Below are 18802 nucleotides of genomic sequence, written 5' to 3' on the forward strand. Positions count from 1 at the left end.
CTACTACTAGATGCGCATGGAAGACTTGGCTACATTTAATGGGATAAGTAGGCAATACCCACGGGCTGTGGTTGTGTGAACACATGATCCTTTAAACAGAGATACATCTTTCACCAACTGGGATGGTGGCTGTACATCCTCTTAGGCAACTTTGGGGCTAGCAGTTTTTCCCTGTTCTATTTGTGCCTGATTTTCTCATACCATGACACAAATCAAGGGGGAAGTGAGTGGTTCCGTTTAATCTGACTGGCGGAAACACTTAAAGGAGACAAGGATTGCATTGACAAAGGTGTCTCATGAGTTGTTAGCCTCAGTAGCACACATATTTCACCTTAGCATCTGGGAGGCAACATGATCTAGGTGATATCCTTAATTATATATTCTAGATAATTCTGTTAATTGTATATTCTACATTGCCAGTACTGACACAGTCTCAGGTTTTTCCATCTGAAAATGTAAAGAATTAGGCCTGCCACTGGCAGTGTAATAACTTGGAGAATCATGAGAGAATGTCTATAAGAACACTTTCAGTAATTTGGAATAACCTGTCAGAGAAATTCCAGGAATAAGCATTCTGCTAAGTGTGTGTGTGGGTTTTGCCACTCTCTTAATATAGCCCAGATTATAAGCAGTAGGTTAAAATAATCCCTATCTTTAAAAAGAGTAAAAGAAAAAAAGACGAAGAAAAAAATCCCCGCCCCTCCCCCCCCCACCCCCCTGCAGATATGCTAGGGCATCAACAGGGGTAACAATTCTCTTAGCAAGGCTTTTGAGAAGATTCCCTTATTTTGCATATTTTACATTCAATATTGCCATACCCCGGAGGCATAATCCCTAAATCTTTCTCCAAAGTAACCTGCATCAATGGGGAAATTTTAGTAGCAAATCAAAAACTTCATTAGGAATGACCTTACCATCAAGGGGGCCCTCCACAAGACTAGCATGTGTTGTGTGCTACGATAATTGTTAATACAAAATAGTCCTGTAAAAATCAAAGCTTGCCAGTTTAGAAATAACGGGATGACCAGCTCCATATTACAAGGACTCGTTTTGAACATATCACTTAAAAGAGCAATGGTTAAAAAAAAAAAAAAAAAAAGGTGATTATTTCTGTTACTTGGATTGAAAATGTGGCTTATGAGAAAGCCTAACAGGAAAACAGGAGTGAAAATAAACTCTGACTTTTCTGTCACTGGGTTGAGTGGGGGAGTCTGCTCCTTTCCTTTGAATAAAATTATTTCTTTCCTTCGTTATATAAATAAGACACATGAAAATTTAAAGTTGAAATACCATTTCGGAACAGGGACTTCACATGTCTGTCCACTGTGGTATTTAGATCATAGTACAGGAAATGCATTGAATGCACAGAAGTAAGTGGGCTAGGACGTGATTTTTGTGCCCCAGCCCCACCAACCTCCCCACCGCCGACCCCCCTCCCCGCACTGAATTGAGCATTGCCGGACACAAAGAATCCAGCAGAGGGCAGAGGTACACAACCATGGTAGCCCCAACAGCGTAGCAGTCCTGAACACATTAAGTACAGCAAACAAAAAGCAGGCCATTGCAGAAGGGATGATGTACATCCTTGTCTACTGGAAATACTTAAGTTGTTTCCAGGTGAAATATTTTGAAATGCAGATTGCTTTGGGGACTTAACATAGCCTACTTTACTGAATTGGAATAGCAGGCATGTGCCAGAGAATGGTGGAGCGGACTGTGCATCCTGGCTCCAGGTTCATAGGCAGTCCAAGGATTTGGTAGTGGCTTTTGCACCCATCCTCCCGAAACAGACTTATCATTTTATGTTCTTCCTCTTCAGTGGATAGCCCCCTAATTTTTTCCTCTTAGGAGATCTAGTGACCAAGACATCTAGAGAATGAGACATTTGTAGAAATCGCAAAGGACATCAAGGTAGTTCCACCTTGTAGTAATTATCTTCTAAGTATTCATTTCAAGAGGATTCCACGTACACGCAATACTGTGCCGTCACTGCACTGGGCTGTCCATTAAGATTTCCAAAGGGCGAGAGTGAAACCTCAGTGAAGTACTGAATTGGACATCTCACTCCACTGGTCTGTCGATTTATTTAAGATAAAACAAGAAAGCTAAACACTATAAACCATCTGTCTTCCATCCTTTATATTTTCTTATAACAAATATTGCTGTTAGTAGGTTAATAACTCATTTCAAAGTGTAGAATGTAGACAAAGCCGATGAGGGAAACCTTTACTCAACTCCCTTTTAATTAACTCATGTTGTGATACAGGTTTTAGGGAAATGGATGATACATCTGAAAATTCCAACCATGCAGACGAAGATCAACGCGTTCTTTCTGATAAAATGGCGACTCATTTTCATTTACCTTCAGCTTCCTATTGTAAGATGGTGAATTTGGACTCAAATTCAATTTGGACCTCAAATTCAACGGGTGGTCTTCCCACTAAAGTCACTTCCTGGTTCTAACAGGTATAAAGGACAAACCTACAGTGGATCTGTGTGTGACTGGGGGTGTCTGTGTAAGGTGTCTGTATAAGGTGTGTCTGTATGTCTGGGATCCGGGATGGAGGTGAACCTGGGAAGGGCTGACATCCACTGTCCTTTTGTTCAAGTTCATCAGCTTTTTGACGGCCTACTGGAAAAGGAGAAGCTTAGGACTTGCTGCAAGGAGGCGAGGGGAGGTTATGCGAATCGGGCTGGTCACAGGGACAAAGGATTCTATCTAAGTCTTTTTCCCATTAATTGTGGTACCTAGGGAAGTCACTGCATATTTAGGGGGCCTCAGTTTTCTCATCTGTAAAACCATCAGCTGTGAGTACAGATCACTAAGAGTCCTTTAAACTCCAACATTCTATGATGCACATAATTGATCTCAGTCGAACGAGAAAGTTAATACGTTTCAGCACCCAATATTATCAGGCATTGACTCAGAAATCACGGAAAAGGGTGCTATAGATTTGGTGGAATTTGGTGACAGTGGAGAGGATGGAGGAAAGAGTTAGAATGAATATAAAAATATGAGTACACATTCGCTTTAATTTGAAGAGCCTAATTTGTTTTGTTTTGTTTTAGAAATAAGAAATGGTTAGTAATTCTTGTCATGGCTATTTTTAGTTCATTAGTGTTAAGGACGAACTTCACTTCTGAAGAGGTCTGAGTTACATACCCTGTTTCCCTGAAAATAAGACAGGGTCTTATATTAATTTTTGCTCCCAAAGATGCGCTAGGTCTTATTTTCAGGGGGTGTCATTTTTCCATGAAGAAGAATACGGTACACATTTATTTTTTTATTGCTTTATTAAAAGAGACCTCGCACTTCCTGTCTGCTCCAGCTGCGCTGCGGCCAACAGTGAGCTGCCCGGGGGCGGTGCCCTCCGCTATGGTCCAGAGTTATGGTAGCTTCGGGAGGCCTTATTTTTGGGGAGGTCTTATTGTCGGGGGGATGCCTTATATTTCATTGAGAGGCAAAACTCAATGGGGATGTCTTACTTTCGGGGAAACAGGGTAAACACCTTCACACAGCGTGTGTAAAGACCTTAGTGCTATCATCTCTCCGTCGCTAAAGCTGCTGCTTAACTTGATACACTATTTGGCTTTAGATTCCTAACAGTCTTTAGCTACCACTCAGAGCAAGGTTAGCACATCTATTCCTCTAGGGCAATGGAGACTTTCCGAGTGCACTGTCTCTTTAAAAGCAAACGAGCCCCACTCCACCCCACACAGCCCGAAGAACCGGGAAGAAAGCACATTACGGGCACGTGAACACAGGACCTGAACGCTCAGGGCACGTACCTGTTGGGATAAACGCGGCGTGCTGCTGCAACTGCGCACTGGTGAGAGCCTGCTGGTAGTGCAAGACGCTGGGATTGAAGACGGCGCTGGCACCATTGCTTTTTTCCAGCGCTTGTCTCTTTGGTAAAGGGTGGAGCGCACCAGGGGGGAAGGCCTACAAATGAAGGAGTTGATAAGACGTGGATAACTTAACCACACATCCAGTGTCCACAGAGAACAATCAATTGAAACATTCTTTTTGAAAAATGACAGCTAAGAGGATGCCTCTGCCATGCACCTTAATTTGAACAGCGGCAATGTCAAATGAGTGAGAATTTGTTATTGCGAGCGAAAGCAGGATTGTGGTAACCCAAACAGTAGCATCTCAACTCAGGAAAAAAAAAACAACACAAAAAAACCCAAAAACTATCAAGCAACAACAACAAAAAATGCCTCCAGCTTTTAAAATGAGTTAAACTAGGTCTAAAAGGGGAAAAGAAGCATTTGTGTTATTATTAATACCTATTCTTTAACTAAATGACAATTTCTTGAATTGACAGGTTAATCAGAATTAAAACGAGCATTTTATGAGCCAAGTAATTTAAATTTACTTCACTCTTTTGGAAAACTAATTAAAATTGGTTAGGATTAATTTCTTTCCATATTACATGTGAAATGAGATGACTAAACATCTTATTGATTTCTTTGTCCATAAATTAATAATAATGATTGTTTGCAACCAATATTTTACAAGTCATACATATCTCAGATGGTTCTCTGAAAAGCTACATGCAAAGCGAAAGGTGAAAGGTCAAAGTACCAGGTCTACAGTTGCTTCGAGAGGTCGCTTCATTGCTTTGGCAGTCGACTGAGTCTTTTAATAACAGGCAGAGAGCACATGATGGCAGTGGGCCAATGGGGTTCAAGCGAATTAACATACAGGTAAACAGCAAGCAGAGGTGCATCATGGGAACGGCATTGCATTGTGGATAGGTGAGAAGGAAAAAAATATTCTGAATGCAATATACAACGTACAAAACACTAGGCATGCACAACAACAAAAATGTTCTCTAAAGAAATGAATATTACACCTTAAATTAGTATTGAAGCAAAAATGCATCTACTATACCTTAGTTAAAAGCATACAAGAGAGTAAAATATAGATGTTTGAAATTCAGGAAAGTTAATTAAAACAGCAGCTTGCATACACACCATAAGCATTTTTTTATATTGTTTCACTTAAAAAGAAAAAGAGCAAAACTTCAAAGGGCCATGGGTTTGAAGAACTTCTGATAAGTTAGTTTTCAAATAAAAAGTGATGTATGCATTCAGCACACCACCCCAGTTGAACATGTTTGCAAAATTAATGTATCGTTTAGATCAGGTCTAGCAAAATGAAGTGGCAAACTGAGACCCAAAAAATCAGACAAAAAAATATTCAAACACAAGATTATTTAGGCAAAACTGTTTGGGTTTGGATTTTATTTTTTGTCTGAATCCTGTGGATAATTGCCTCAATTCCTCTCTTCACTTTGTTAGTGGAAGTCGTCTAACGTGGACTCAGATTCAAATCTTAGTAAGTTTTGGATTTGGAAAGTAATTTCCTAGAATTCACAATTTTTGTAATCCAGCTTACGTCTTCTGGTGACTAACTTATCATCCATTCTCTGTTCTCTACTACAGTTGAAATTATAATTAAGGCAAACAACTTACCATGGTACACTATGCAAACACCCTTTAAAAAGGTATTCAAGTGACTTTGGGCATCGGAATAATTTATAGTTCATAATTCTATTGGTACTTTTAGTTACACTTAGTGACCAACCCAGCTAATGGAAATATGGGATTCTTGCTTAGAACAAGTACAATAACTAAAAATAGCAAACAACTGAAGATAGCAAAGAACTGCTTAAAAGATCAGAGGTACCATAATATATTTAACTTATAAACATACTTCTAGGAAGATAGTTACATTTAAACAGTTGAAATCATAGCAAAGATTGATATTTAGCCCACAATGAAAAAAAATTACTATTCCTTCATAATTTTTGTAAAACAATTTTTTAAATTGTATGATGGAATTCTGGAAAATAAAACAGTCAAAGGAATAGCTCTAATGCAAATTAAAAAAATATCCACCTTTAGGTTTAGCACAATAGGTAAATCCCTAAGCTTCATCCAAGAAACACAGATGTATATTACGTACTACACTGTGGCAGAACCGTGGCATTCGAAATAAAGTAGGATAGGATGAAATCCTCACAATGAGAAACAATGTATGCTATTTTTCTTGGCTAATAAAGGGATGCTCTTCAGTAATTGATATTTTTTGTTTTGGTTTTGATCAAAAAGGTGGAAACGACAGGAGAGAAGTTAAAGAACTGGGGAGGTGAGAAAAAGAAGGAGAGTAGAAATAAAATGGAAAGGGACTTCTAGGTAGCTATCTAGAGGGGTGGTTCTCAACCTTCCTAAGGCTATGACCCTTTAATACAGTTCCTCATGTTGTGGTGACCCCACACCCATAAAATTATTTTCATTGCTTCTTCATAACTGTAATTTTGCTACTCTTATGAATCGTCATGTAAACATCTGATATGCCGGATGTATTTTCATTGTTACAAATGGAACATAATTAAAGCATAGTGATTAATCACAAAACAATATGTAAGTATATATTGTGAATTATTTATTTCTAATGACAAATAAATGAAATTTTGTCTTGAAGCATGGGGTAGCATGGGTAAAATGCTTCATGCCAGGTAACCCATATGTGGCCATGTCTGCATGTGGGCAGACCCGCCTGGAGATGATAGAGGAGCGGTGTCTCGGTTCCTAAGACCACCAGAAATAGGTGTTTTCCGGTGATCTTCTGTGAAAGGGTTGTTCGACACCCAAGGGGGTCGTGACCCACCGGTTGAGAACTGCTGATCTAGAGGGTTCAATGGAGAAGACGATGTTGTAGAAGGCAGTTTGATCTGAGCCATCAACTACCAATGTTCTGACATGGATTTTGACCATATTTAAAAACTGATTTGCCCCACACTAAGAAAACCTATGTGAACGAGATATCCTTTCCTCAAATGCAAATTACTATCATGTAACCATTTTTGTTCGAAATGTTTGTCACTGTGTAGCTTTACCTTGCTAAATAAAGCAAATGCCGGTTTTATTTAGGCTAAATTAACTTTTATTAATGAGATACTGCTTCCTAAACCTATTCTTAGAGAGTTCACTGAAAAGATTAACGTGATGACCAAATTGAAAATCATTTTGGCTTTGACTTTCTGGTCTCCAATCTTCCATTCACTCTCCTGGTACAGAGAATGTTGTGCAAACCCTTCTGTTCCTTGGGCTGACCTTTTCTAACACGCTAATTGTAGGAGTGATGATGTCCCCAGAGGCAAGTGTTAAGGAAAAATCTTGGATGAGCAATTCATCATGTAATGAAGTCTCCAAGTAGAGTAGAGATCATCAAATGGTCTCTTCAGGAGGACCACCTGGAATGTTCATAGTCTCTTCTTTTCTGATCTGAGCGTCCTGACATTTCTCTTCCGCAGAAATTTGTTGTTGAAGTTGGAGAGCTCTGAACAGCACAGGGTGGGGGTAGCATTTTTTTTCCCCTACCCCTCCGCTGCGTGAGTTATCCTTTTGTCTTATCAAAGAAGCACTAAGTCCTCGGAGGATTTGCTATTGTGAGCTGCCATCAAGTTGGCGGTCAACTCATGGCACGCCCCTAAGTTACAGACTAGGCTTGCTCCATGGTTTCCTTGGTGGCAATCTTTCTGGAAGCAGCTCTCCAGGCCTTTGCTAGGTCCATTTGAACCACCAGCCTTTGGGTAAACAAACAGATGAGCCCAAACTACCTGCTCACCTAGGCTTGTTCCTAGAGGTGAGGCGTAGACAGAGGAGTTTTCCAAACTTCACAGATTTATGGAATTAAGTGATAGACAATTTCTCCCATGAACTTTTGGAAGGTCCCTGATATATGCCCCTCTTGGGCGCCTTGACCTTGTGAAGCACATGCGTAGGACATTTAAAACATCTGTGCATTTGGATAATCATATTGTAATTTGGGGTTTTAGGAAACAGAATGTGTGTGTGTGTGTGCGTGCGCTGAGAGCTGTCATTTGAACACTGTCATATGTTTTTTCTACACTGGAAGATTCACAGGCTTAGAATGGGCCTTAGTAATTCCAGTAGCTCCCAGGAGCTCCCTTGGGTGCTACTGAGGAAAGAGATTGTCTTTAACTGAGCCCCTCCTCTGTGCAAGACATTTGTAAACACATTCCTCTTTGCTGGGCTCACCAACATATCGGTGCCCCTGCTTCTTCCAGGACCCTCTCTGGCTCTGGATAAATGGGGTCACATGCAGCCAGTTTTGTTTGGTTTGTGTTTTTCCATGGATCTGGCAAAATCCAACTGTAGGTCAAGGCAAGCAAAGTTAGAGCCCACACAGGTAAGTCTTCTGGGTCAAGAGACCCGATGGCATTACCCGAGCTGCAAGTTGTGTGTAGAGTAAGAGGCTGCGCCTGATCTTGGTTCTTTGCACAACAGCAATCTTCTAGCAGATGGCTGCTTGTCCTGATTCCTTTTACGAAATAATTTCTTCCTTGTGTTGCTCTGTTTGATTGAACAGGAAAAAAGACGGATTGCTTGACGATCAGATACGTTTTATGTTAAAACTAACAGAGAGAAGCTGTGTCTGGTTTATTTTCACATTGAAAAATCCTAGAGAGGGTGTAAGAGGTACTGAAAATGGATAAGGCTTGAAGGAAATGAAGTGTCTATTTTTCTGAAACCAAAGCTTCAAATTCTTTTCTTTTTAAAGGCACAATTGATCAAAAGGAGGAGGAAATCACCCTGGACTAAATAAATATATAAATGTACTATAGCTGTGTCAGTGTGGTTACGAGTCGAGCTGCTAACCACAAAGTCAGGAGTTCGAAGCCACGAGTGGCTCCAAGGGAAGAAAGATGAGGTTTTTAACGCCTGTAAAGAGGGACAGTTCTACCCGTCCTATAGGGTTGCCTTGAGTCAGCATCGACTCCGTGGCAGTGAGTTTGGTTTTTAAAAGAAGTAAGGATGGCAGGCGAGACTTTCTTTCCCTCGCTTACTTCAGACATGGTTTCAGGAGAGACCAGTTCCTGCAAAAGGACATCATCGTTGGTGAAGGTCAACAGCAAGGGGAAGACCCTCAGGGAGATGATCTAACACCACAACGGCAACGCTGGGCTTAAACATAATAATTGTGAGGATGGCCCGGGACTGGGCAGTACTTTATTCTGTTGTATGTAAGGCTGCTATGAGTGGGCGCCGATTCAATCACACCTAACAACAACAACAACAACAACAACAACAACAACGACATCCTTGGGGTTCAAGTGAATGGAATGTTTATATCTTCTGAGGGGGTTCAGCCCTTCAATTTGATCTTTTAAATAAGGAAGGCAAACAATAGATTATCTTCAGTGTACTGACAAATGTGAGACTTGAGTAAGAACCTTGACCTTTTCCAGCTACATCTAGGCTGGCTGCAAAGGAGCGTCTCATTTCAATGACAGAGACGTGACAGATTTGGTCATTGTCGAAAAGAAGCTGGCTTTTGTTCTGAAACGCCATTGCTTGGAGCTGTCTTTGAAGATGCTGCACGATCCGCTGAAATGATCTGAACTCCAAATTTGGGCACAGGGTTATCATCTAAGAAACTATGGTAATTACGCTAAAATGCCTGGAGAAAAACTTCATGTCTCTTGTGGCATAAAGTGAAACTATTTAGAAGGGTCCGTACAGTCAGATGAGGCTGAAGACAGTGCTTATATAAATGGCCATCTATCCTCTCTTACCCTCTGCCCAGATAATCTGCCATCGACTAACAGGTACATTGTTTTAATAATGATTAAAGTATATGTAAATTAGGACTATCAGAATGGGTACTTCTAGGAAACGGGCAGAAACAAATCAGGGTTCAGAAAAAGCCTTTACATTCTAAGGTCTCCCTTAGTATCATGTTTAAAGTATGTTGATGGCTGCTAGCAAGCTGATTCTAACTGGTAGCAACCCATGTATGCGGAGTAACACTGTTGCACGGGGTTCTCAGGCTGTGATCTTTCAGAAGATCACCTGGGATGCTTTCCAAGGCTGCTTGTGGGGGATTTGAACTTCCAAACTTTCTATTAGTTGTCGAGCAATGACTGTTTGTGCCACTCAGGGCCTCCACTTATAGAGTATAGAGAATTTATCATTCATTCATAATGTTTCTCTATTTCAGGAATGTTGTCTCATAACTTCTTGCCCTGGATAGAAAGAGAGGTTCCCCACTGATGCCCAGGCCAATTATCTTGACGAGGGGGCTTAGCACTAAAGCAACACTCTGTTTGGTTTTGTTTCTTTACTGAGACTTGGTAGAGAAGATGCTGTTGCAGCTCGTCCAAAGCTGTAAGAAGGTTCATGGAGATTTCTAAAGCCATGATACGGATGATGTGGAGGAGGTGGCTCTAGAGAACGGACCTGATATGCAAAGAGAAGTGGAAAAAAGAAAGATGCAGACATCTAGACATCCTGGAGCCCGGGTTTGGACCTACCTGCTGTGGAGGGTACTCTAGAATCTAGTAGCGTCCCACTCGTTCATTTAAGCTAATTTACTTGGCGCTTTGCCTCTTGCAACCAAAGCTTTGGGCATCTCTTGGAGACCTAGTTATTATTTCTAATATTTATTCTATGGGAAAAATGTTCTTAGTACCCAGCAGTCTGGGTACCCTGGGATAAGCTGGGGTTGGGCTACAAGCATGAGTAAATTGAAGACCATTTATTTCTCATAGGATGCGATCTCTAATAAGTGGAGAGCCAATGGATTCCACACTGAAGAAATGGAGAAAGGAGGTCATTCGCCCTCTACAAAATGTTTCTTTTTCATCAGCATGAAATGATCAATTGACCCTCTGCTGATGCTCCCAGTCTCGCATTATGGTTTGGAAACCACTCTTTACTGGAAAAGCAGGGACAAGAGTCTTCATTTCGTATGGACTCCCTATGTAAATGCATCCAGCCCACATATACAGAAATCCACACGTTCAGAAAAGTCAGTATTAGGTCCAGTGACATACGGTTGAGAGGGCATGAGGAAATAAAGATCCTAAAGGGACAGAGATTCTGGGAGATAAAAACAAAAACAAGTGAGACAGATGGAAGACCGAATGGTCAGCATGCTTGGAAATACCTTAGATGGCAAAAGTTTGAATATAATCACAAATTTCACACCAAGTGCTGATCATATAAGGGCAGGCTCTTAATACTTATCACAAGGCTAGGACTTTATTAAGTATTTATGGCAGGGGTGATAAGTGAGGATGATAAGTGATGAGCTCATTTGTATGCGAGCAAACCTTCCATGATGGTTAGTTACCACTGTAGGATGTGGTGGTTGCTAGTTAGAATGATGTGTTTTCAAATTGTACCTTTCATTTCTGAAGCCTTGGCTTCCCCCAAGGGAGGTTGGCCACAGTTCTTTCGCCCCAAGGGACCCTATTATATGTCACCATCATGTCACTGCGGAAAAATATTGTTCTCACTTGTTTAGATGAGTGTAGCCTCTTCAAAAAAACTCCAAACTCCTCAAGGGCCAGGGGACTTGCTTAATTCATTCTGCACAGGAAGGGCCTGATGCATGCCAGGTCTCAATCAGTTCTGAATGAATGAGTGGACGAACAGGCATGCCTGTGATGTGTTACCAAAATAGATGCCCGGGAGACTCGGTTTCATATAGAATCAAACTAGGAGCTGCCACAGGCTGGTGCAGTGGTTTTGAATTGTCTGGAAAATGAAATGATTCCAGAATCCAGGTCACAGACCAGACCAACTGAAAATGAAACTTTGGGCAACGGGACGCAGTGACATGATGGTGACATATAATAGGGTCCCTTGGGGCGAAAGAACTGTGGCCAACCTCCCTTGGGGGAAGCCAAGGCTTCAGAAACTCATTATAAACCGCCGGGTTTGTGAAGAATGTTCCAGGCAATTACTTCACAGATATGAATGCGTGCAACCAGTGCCCAGGGAGAGTTTAGAATTCAAACTCTAGTCCACAAGGTCTGAGTCGGTGCCAGAAGTTTCTGGAACTTCCACAGGTTCTCAGGCGATGATCACGCTGCCCCGCAGTCGCTCAGGTGGGTCTCTAGGGGACGCACACCAGGATCGGCTGGCTTTTGCGCCGACTCACAGGTGATGATCATGCCGTTACCGCTGGTCTCCAAGGGCCAGTGAGGCTGTCCCCAGGTGACTCAGGGAAACCAGGCTGGCCGGTGCCAGCCAGGATAACTCCATTTCCGTGAACTGTCATTCTGCATAAAGTCTCCTTTGGGGTGGGGGTTGGCAAGCATTGCCTTTGTGATCAATAGAAGGGGGAAAAGAGAGTGAATCGAGGAAACCAGTCACTGAAGGTCCCTACGCTGTGTTCTCACCTCCGCGACAAAGGCTGTGGCTCCCTAGTGCTGGGCAGCATGGCATCCAGATCAGTTTCTCTCAGCCTTCAGTTTGGAGGCTGCCCCTGTTCTTTGTCATCCCAGAAAGCAGGAGGGCCCTCTCTTAAGAGGTAATCCACGCCAGTGCATCTCAGGCTTGTAGCAGAGCCAGTAGGAGCGCACCAAACCCCTTTGCTTCCCTGTGCCTGAGGGATTTATTTATTGTGCTGAATAAGTGAAGGAGGCGAACACACAACCAAATCATAAGGGGCAAACAACAACACAACAAAGGCAGCAGAGCAGCAGGAAGAAGCAGCCTTTTGGATTCTCCCACGGGTTTGAGGAGCGACTCGGTCCTAGCAGCTCCCACCAGCAAGTCCTGGCAGAGTGGTGGGCGGCCGGGGGGCGCGGGGCTGGGCAATGGGCAGGAGATGGACCGGGTGCAGACCTGACTTACCATGACTGTGGCCGCGGCCGCGGCTGCCTGGGCGGCCACGGCAGCTTGGTTGGCTTGGTGCTGTGCAGCTTTAATTTTGGCCTGCAAGTGTGCAGGAGGGTGAAAATATTTGCATTTCTCCCTCATGCAACGCCCCTTTATGTAATCCATACAAACGGTTACAGTGTTGTCGTTTGTGTCAATCATAGTGCTGTCAGCAGGGTGTGCAAAGCGGCAGTCGGTCTCGCCCCTGGCGCAGTTTCCTCGCTGGAACTCCCTGCACACCTGGGGACACACAGGGAAAGCGGACGATGCGGAGGAAAGCCGAGGCTCTCCAACCGGTCATGTCTGTGAGCAACAGCGACAGCAACGAGAATAACGATGTTTCCTCCCTTTCTTTTTAAATTGTTTGATTAGGGGCTCAGACAACTCGTATCACAATCCATCCATCTGTCCATCCTGTCAAGCACATTTGTACATTCATTGCCCTCAGCATGCTCAACACATTTGCTCTCCACTTAGGCCCCTGGCATCAGCTCCTCATTTTCCTCCCTCCTTCCCCACTCCCCCCTTTCTTTCTTTCTTTGATGGCCTTTTATTTTTATGTTTCCCCTTTCCATTTCTTTGTCATTGACGGTGAAATATTCTCGGCCGAGCAGATTTGAGCTTTGCTTTGTCCACTTTCTGAGGTGGAAATTTATGGTGAGGAATTAGCCCAAATCTGCAGTTTAGTTGCAATAATATGAGCCCCTAATAAAACGACTAAAACAAAAGGGAGAAAAAAAACCTAGAATAAGGGTTCTTGAGGGGTACAGTAGGGAAGGTGGGAGAATAAGGGGGAGCTCAAGAAGAAAGAAAATGCTTTGAAACGGATTTGGGTAGCAATTGTACAATCCTGCTTGATGTGATTAAACTACAGAACGGTATGATGTCTGGCTTAACTCCTAATACAAATGGTTTTGAAAAACAAAGCAAAAGCAAAAGGAAACACAAACGAAGCCTCATTGCCCCCTGAATAGTGTGCACACCACATGCGCATTCAACACTTGTGGGACAATGGGATTTTTCTGCAGACATTTTTATGTGCCTGAATATGTATATGTCATTATGTGTGTGTGTATCATTCACTGACACTGCCTCACTACTGACTCATAGTAACCCAATAGGACAGAGCAGAATTATCCCTGCGGGTTTCTGAGACTGTCAATCTTTACAGGAGCCAAAAACTTCATCGTTCTTCCGTGGACAGCTGGTGGTTTCAAACTGCTGACCCTGTGGTTACAAACAGTCCAACACAGCGCCCACCAGAGGCGCCGTGCGTGTATGTGTGTATGCATACATATGGATGTGTGTCTGTACCAGGAACTGCCAAAAGAAACCAACCAATCTATCTTGGAAGAAGTACAGCCAGAATGCTCCTAAGAGGCCAGGAGGGCGAGACTTCGTCTCATGAACGATGGTCACGTTGTCAGGAGAGGCCAGGCCCTGGAGAAGGGGAAAGGGGGTGAAGCCGGGGGCCAATGCAAAAGAGGAAGGCCCGTGACGGGATGGCTCCAACAATGGGCTCCAGCATAAGCACAGTTGTGAGAATAATGCAGGACTAGGTGGTGCTTCCTTTGCTGTCCCCAGGGGCGCTCTACGTCTGGATAGACCCAACCACAGCATCTATCCACAAAAAGGAGACAAGCCAGTATCACACCGGGGCTCCCACATCTCCAGAAAGAGGTGGGGGATGACACACCTGTCCTTTCTCTCGCCAAGAGTAGAGAATGGGCTGAGTTAACATGGATACTCTGTGTCTCCCGAGATGATCATGTTCACGAATGCTTATAGGCAAAAATCAGAAAAGCCAAAATAGCTGAGACACCAAAACTTTCAGGTAAAACCCTACATTGTTCTTTTTGACATCAGAGCAAATAACTTTTTTTTTTAAGCAAAAAGTGAAAGGGAGAGAATACAGAAAGAAACAAAAGGAGAGACTAAATGGAAGGATGTGGACTAGAGTCAGAAGTACAGATGCGTTTCCCCCCTTTTATCTCTGCTTCTCCTGACATCTCCGTAACGAGAGTTCTCCATCTTCTGAGAATTGCGGGCAATCAAAACCACACCGTGTAAAAGGAGACTTCTTCAGAAGCTGTATTCTTACTTCTGCCCTGAATATACACAGCCATGAGTCATGCGCTGATTTCCTACACCCATGAATATCATTAGTAGCTAGAAAGAATGAAAGCAATTTTTAGGCTTTCGTGGTAGTTCCTATCTTGAGTACCAGGGTCGTGGAAGCCATGTGAAAGGCAAGTAGACTTAGCAAAACACAGTGTTACCAACCAGTGGCCAGGGGAGCTTGTGGGGGTTTCAGTAGACTACATCATAAGCCCGGGACCAGATTCGGTCACCTTGGGCATTAGCCAGCATCCTGTCTCCAGTTAATAAAACACAGTAAAGGAAGATCAGGAGAGGCTCCCACTGGTTGTAAGGCTTTCTCTGCAGATGGGGTGACTTCATTGTGTGGCTCTGTCAGACACGCAGACAACCAGCCAGCATCGACCCAGGGCCTCTGGGTGGACTGCCGTTCTGAAGACGCTGTTCCTGGTTTGAAACGAACTGAAAGCTGCCCTGTTAAAGTCATCATGAATCATTTTTTATGTCTGGCTTTGTCTACCAGCCCTAGTTGGAAGGATATTTTATTCCCAAGTCCACTGATATACGTGTTTTCTAACCCACACACCCATGTCACGCACCGATCCTAAAACACAGTGGGTGCAGTAGGTGCCCCCAACCACTCTTCCAGTCTTGCGAAAGGTCTACTCAATAATCAGAGGCAAAGGCTAGATTTTCAGTCTAGTAGAGTTTAGAGTTTGCACGCCAGGCCCATATCCTCCAGTTTAAAACTGATTGAAAAATAGATGTCTTTACAAATATTTTCCGTTTGAAACTCTGCATCCTGAAACAGATTCAGAACAATAGGTAGAACTATGTCCTTGCCCTCACGGTTCATTGGGTAAATACTTGGACAGATGCACAGTGAAAGAACCTTCCTACGTTAGGCCAGAAAGAAATTTGTCTGACTCATCGCTTTCCTTTGTGCTAACGTCCTTGTTTTCCCACCAACTAGTTTCCTTGATATTCGGCTTGATTTCAAGCCCTGCGGTCATGATGGGATTAATTCTAGGTCTATGTGCCTATGGATGTATGAGCACTTGTGTACATGCACACGTGTGGCTGTTTGACACGACTGAATCAGTATCTATCCAGTTTCCACTTACAGATCAGTACACTCCTACCACAAACGCATTGCAAACCACAAACAAGGGAAGTACCTCCAGCTTGTCAGTCCTGAGAAGTTTCTGGGTCGCACTTGAGCCTGGGACAGTGACAGGTGGGCTTCCAGGAACAATAACGGGTGTGGTGGGCAGGATTTCTGTTGGAACTAGCCCAACTCCGGGGGTCACTGGTGCCAAGTAAGGAGCAAAGCTAATCGCTGTGTTAGGCCCTATTGCAGGACCTACAGGAAAGGTGGGCTGTCAAAGAAGACAACACAGGAGAAAATATTTATTGAGAACAAAAGTTTACAACATTATCAGCAAATGCCATTGGAGCACAATGTATTCAGCATATACAAAGACGCTTTGTGTTAGCTGCATAAATCAATGCTGAACTGTAAACATTCATTAAATGGTCCTATTCTGTTTTGCTGAATAAAAATGAAATCTGTATAATTCCTCTGGTTCCACAAACCATATACGGGCACACACCATAGATGCCTAATTACAGGGAAATATTAAAATTTCATGTTTATGAAAATGTTTTCCAAGAAGAGAAAATATCAATTTTCACTCTAATTACTCATCATTACCAACGATTGAACGTTCCCACGCTAAGGTAGCAAAGTCTACAGAATAAGGAACTCCTAATCTCTGGTCCTTTCAGTATGCCCCTCATTGAGAGAAAATAAATAAAACAAATAAACAGCCTTGGTTATTGCCTGACTTTCCACTTGACCCAGTTTATGCAATCTCAAAAGTGGGGCTTACTTGGGATTCTATTATGCGCAGATTTACCAGTATGTGTTCATGTTCCGTCCCTAGAAGGAATCTCAAAATTCATTTGCGGTTGTCATCTATGCCCACTATTTTATTGTTGTCGTGCTAGCATGGTTTTGGCTACTTTCTCTTCTTGAAAGTTTAAAAGAGTCCGAGCTTCTTCCTGGGCCAAGCTCTCAACTGGCCATTGGCAGTTGTCTTGATTTCTCAGATCACAAAATCAGCACAGCAGTGACAAGGTGTGGATATATGTAAATGTGTGTATGTAACACACACACGTCCATCTAGCTATCTCTCTGTCTCAACTATCCAGGGATAAGAAGAAATTTGCTGATGTGTTAATTAATTTTAAAAGGTCACCTAAAATATGGATGAAATTGTGCCCTTAAGAAAGGAAATAATGTACACAGAACAACAAACTTTGCTTTTAAAGAACTACTCAGAAACGTTAAGATGCTAGATCAAGACTTTGCTTAGTATGAATTTTGCAATTAATTAAAGTTCATTTTTGGACGTTATTTATTTCTGTGTGCATGTGTATTTGTTTTCGGCTGATTTGAGGCAAGATTTGCAGAGGTCCGACGTCACACATTAACATGATTTTGTTAACACTGAACTTGTGCTGTGATCAGCTCTATATTGCTTCTTGGCTTATACATTGTGGGTGTCATTCAGGGCTTTGAAGGCTTTTCCAGTACATAAAAGGGCCTGGGTGGCAGAATCATTAATAACTGGCTGCTACCCCAGAAGCTTGGTGGTTTGAACTCCCACCCAGAAGCTCTGTGAAGAACTATCTGGAGATGTGTTTCCATAAAGACTATTGATGTCAGTTGCCACCAAGTCCACCTTGACTCAAAGTGACTCCATGTGTCAAAGGAGAATTTCCCGCTAGGGTTTTCTAAGTGGATCCACTGGACGGGTTCAAACTTTAGCCTTTTACTACCATGTTTCCCTGAAAGTAAGACATCCCCCCAAAATAAGACCTACTTACAGTTTTGCCTCTCGCTGAAATATAAGACATCCCCCGAAAATAAGGGTTTGGATTGTCATGATGATGTTCCAGAAGATGATGACATGACTGTCATGAATAAATGAGTAAATGTACCATAGATTGTTGTACATGGAAATAATGGTAGTAACAAGAAATTCTTGATACTGTAGGATTCAGTTTGTGTGGTTATGCTGGTTTGTGATGACAACCACTACAGTACCGTATACAGGTAATAAATTTCCTTTTTTGTTGTTCAACAATAAATGCGTACCATACTCTTCTTCATGGAAAAATAAGATATCCCCTGAAAATAAGACCTAGCGCATCTTTGGGGGCAAAAATGAATATAAGACACTGTCTTATTTTCGGGGAAACAGGGTAGCAGCAAAGCAAGTAAGTGTTGAGCCAGGAGGGCTCTTTCTGCTAAGAAAACCCAGTGGAGTCTGGCCCAATATCAGGTGGCCGTGAGTTGTGGCCTGAATAGACAGCATCCAAGAACAACAAAAGTTGTGGCCTTGAGTGAGTTTTTAACAGAGGAGTAAAATGACACTCTATGTGTTTCAAGCCAAGTGCTCCTTTAGAGAGAGAGCCGAAAGATGTCGCTGACAAATTGTCATGTTGCCAGAGGGTAAGTGATGCCTGGTTTGTTTAGGGAAGTCTTGGAGAGTCGGATCAGTCTTACGGAAGTGGCTGGAGGCTGCGTGGGGTGGAGAAGCTAAGTCCCCCAGTGCTGCTCCCTTGCCCAATACCCCGTGTCTTTATGGCTCAGACACCAAATTCACCTGGGGAGAAAGTCTCCACCTGGAAAGTCCATGGCAGTCTGATTCTTTTCACCTTTGACCTGCGACACCATTTTACTGTAGAAGCTTCCATTTTCTAACCATCGGAGGCATAATTACAGAAGTTCTGGTCGTCGGTCCCTGTAGTTTTCATCATTTTGCACTGTTTTAAAAAGCCAAGTGATAGAAATGGTGAACCCTCGCCACTTCGACTTCCGCAGCTTCACTCTATCGCAGTTTTTGCGTAACAGCGCATGCTCTGTCATTACTGCCACTGATTGGCTCATACTGTACACGCTTCTGTCTGCATCGCTATGTATCGGAGCTAC

At 42.8% G+C, this 18802-nt stretch overlaps 1 protein-coding gene across 6 annotated transcripts in view; it reads right to left on the reverse strand.

Annotated features, from left to right (window-relative positions):
- MBNL2 (muscleblind like splicing regulator 2) overlaps window positions 1-18802 on the reverse strand; it is a 219990-nt gene that overhangs the window by 41536 nt on the left and 159652 nt on the right. For 3 of the 6 annotated variants that reach the window (XM_045289079.1, XM_045289080.1, XM_045289078.1), the window contains exons 4-7: window positions 15981-16181; window positions 12682-12945; window positions 4589-4642; window positions 3790-3943 (exon numbers count right to left, since the gene is read on the reverse strand). In XM_045289079.1, the coding sequence (XP_045145014.1) occupies window positions 3790-3943; window positions 4589-4642; window positions 12682-12945; window positions 15981-16181 (673 nt within the window). The remainder of the gene's footprint in view (window positions 1-3789; window positions 3944-4588; window positions 4643-12681; window positions 12946-15980; window positions 16182-18802) is intronic. The other 3 variants (XM_004714049.2, XM_045289082.1, XM_045289081.1) reach the window with 1 other exon arrangement.

The sequence above is a fragment of the Echinops telfairi genome, unplaced genomic scaffold (genome assembly GCF_000313985.2).
Source record: "Echinops telfairi isolate 266 unplaced genomic scaffold, ASM31398v2 ScPeMD7_24;HRSCAF=84, whole genome shotgun sequence".
Classification (NCBI taxonomy): domain Eukaryota; kingdom Metazoa; phylum Chordata; class Mammalia; order Afrosoricida; family Tenrecidae; genus Echinops; species Echinops telfairi.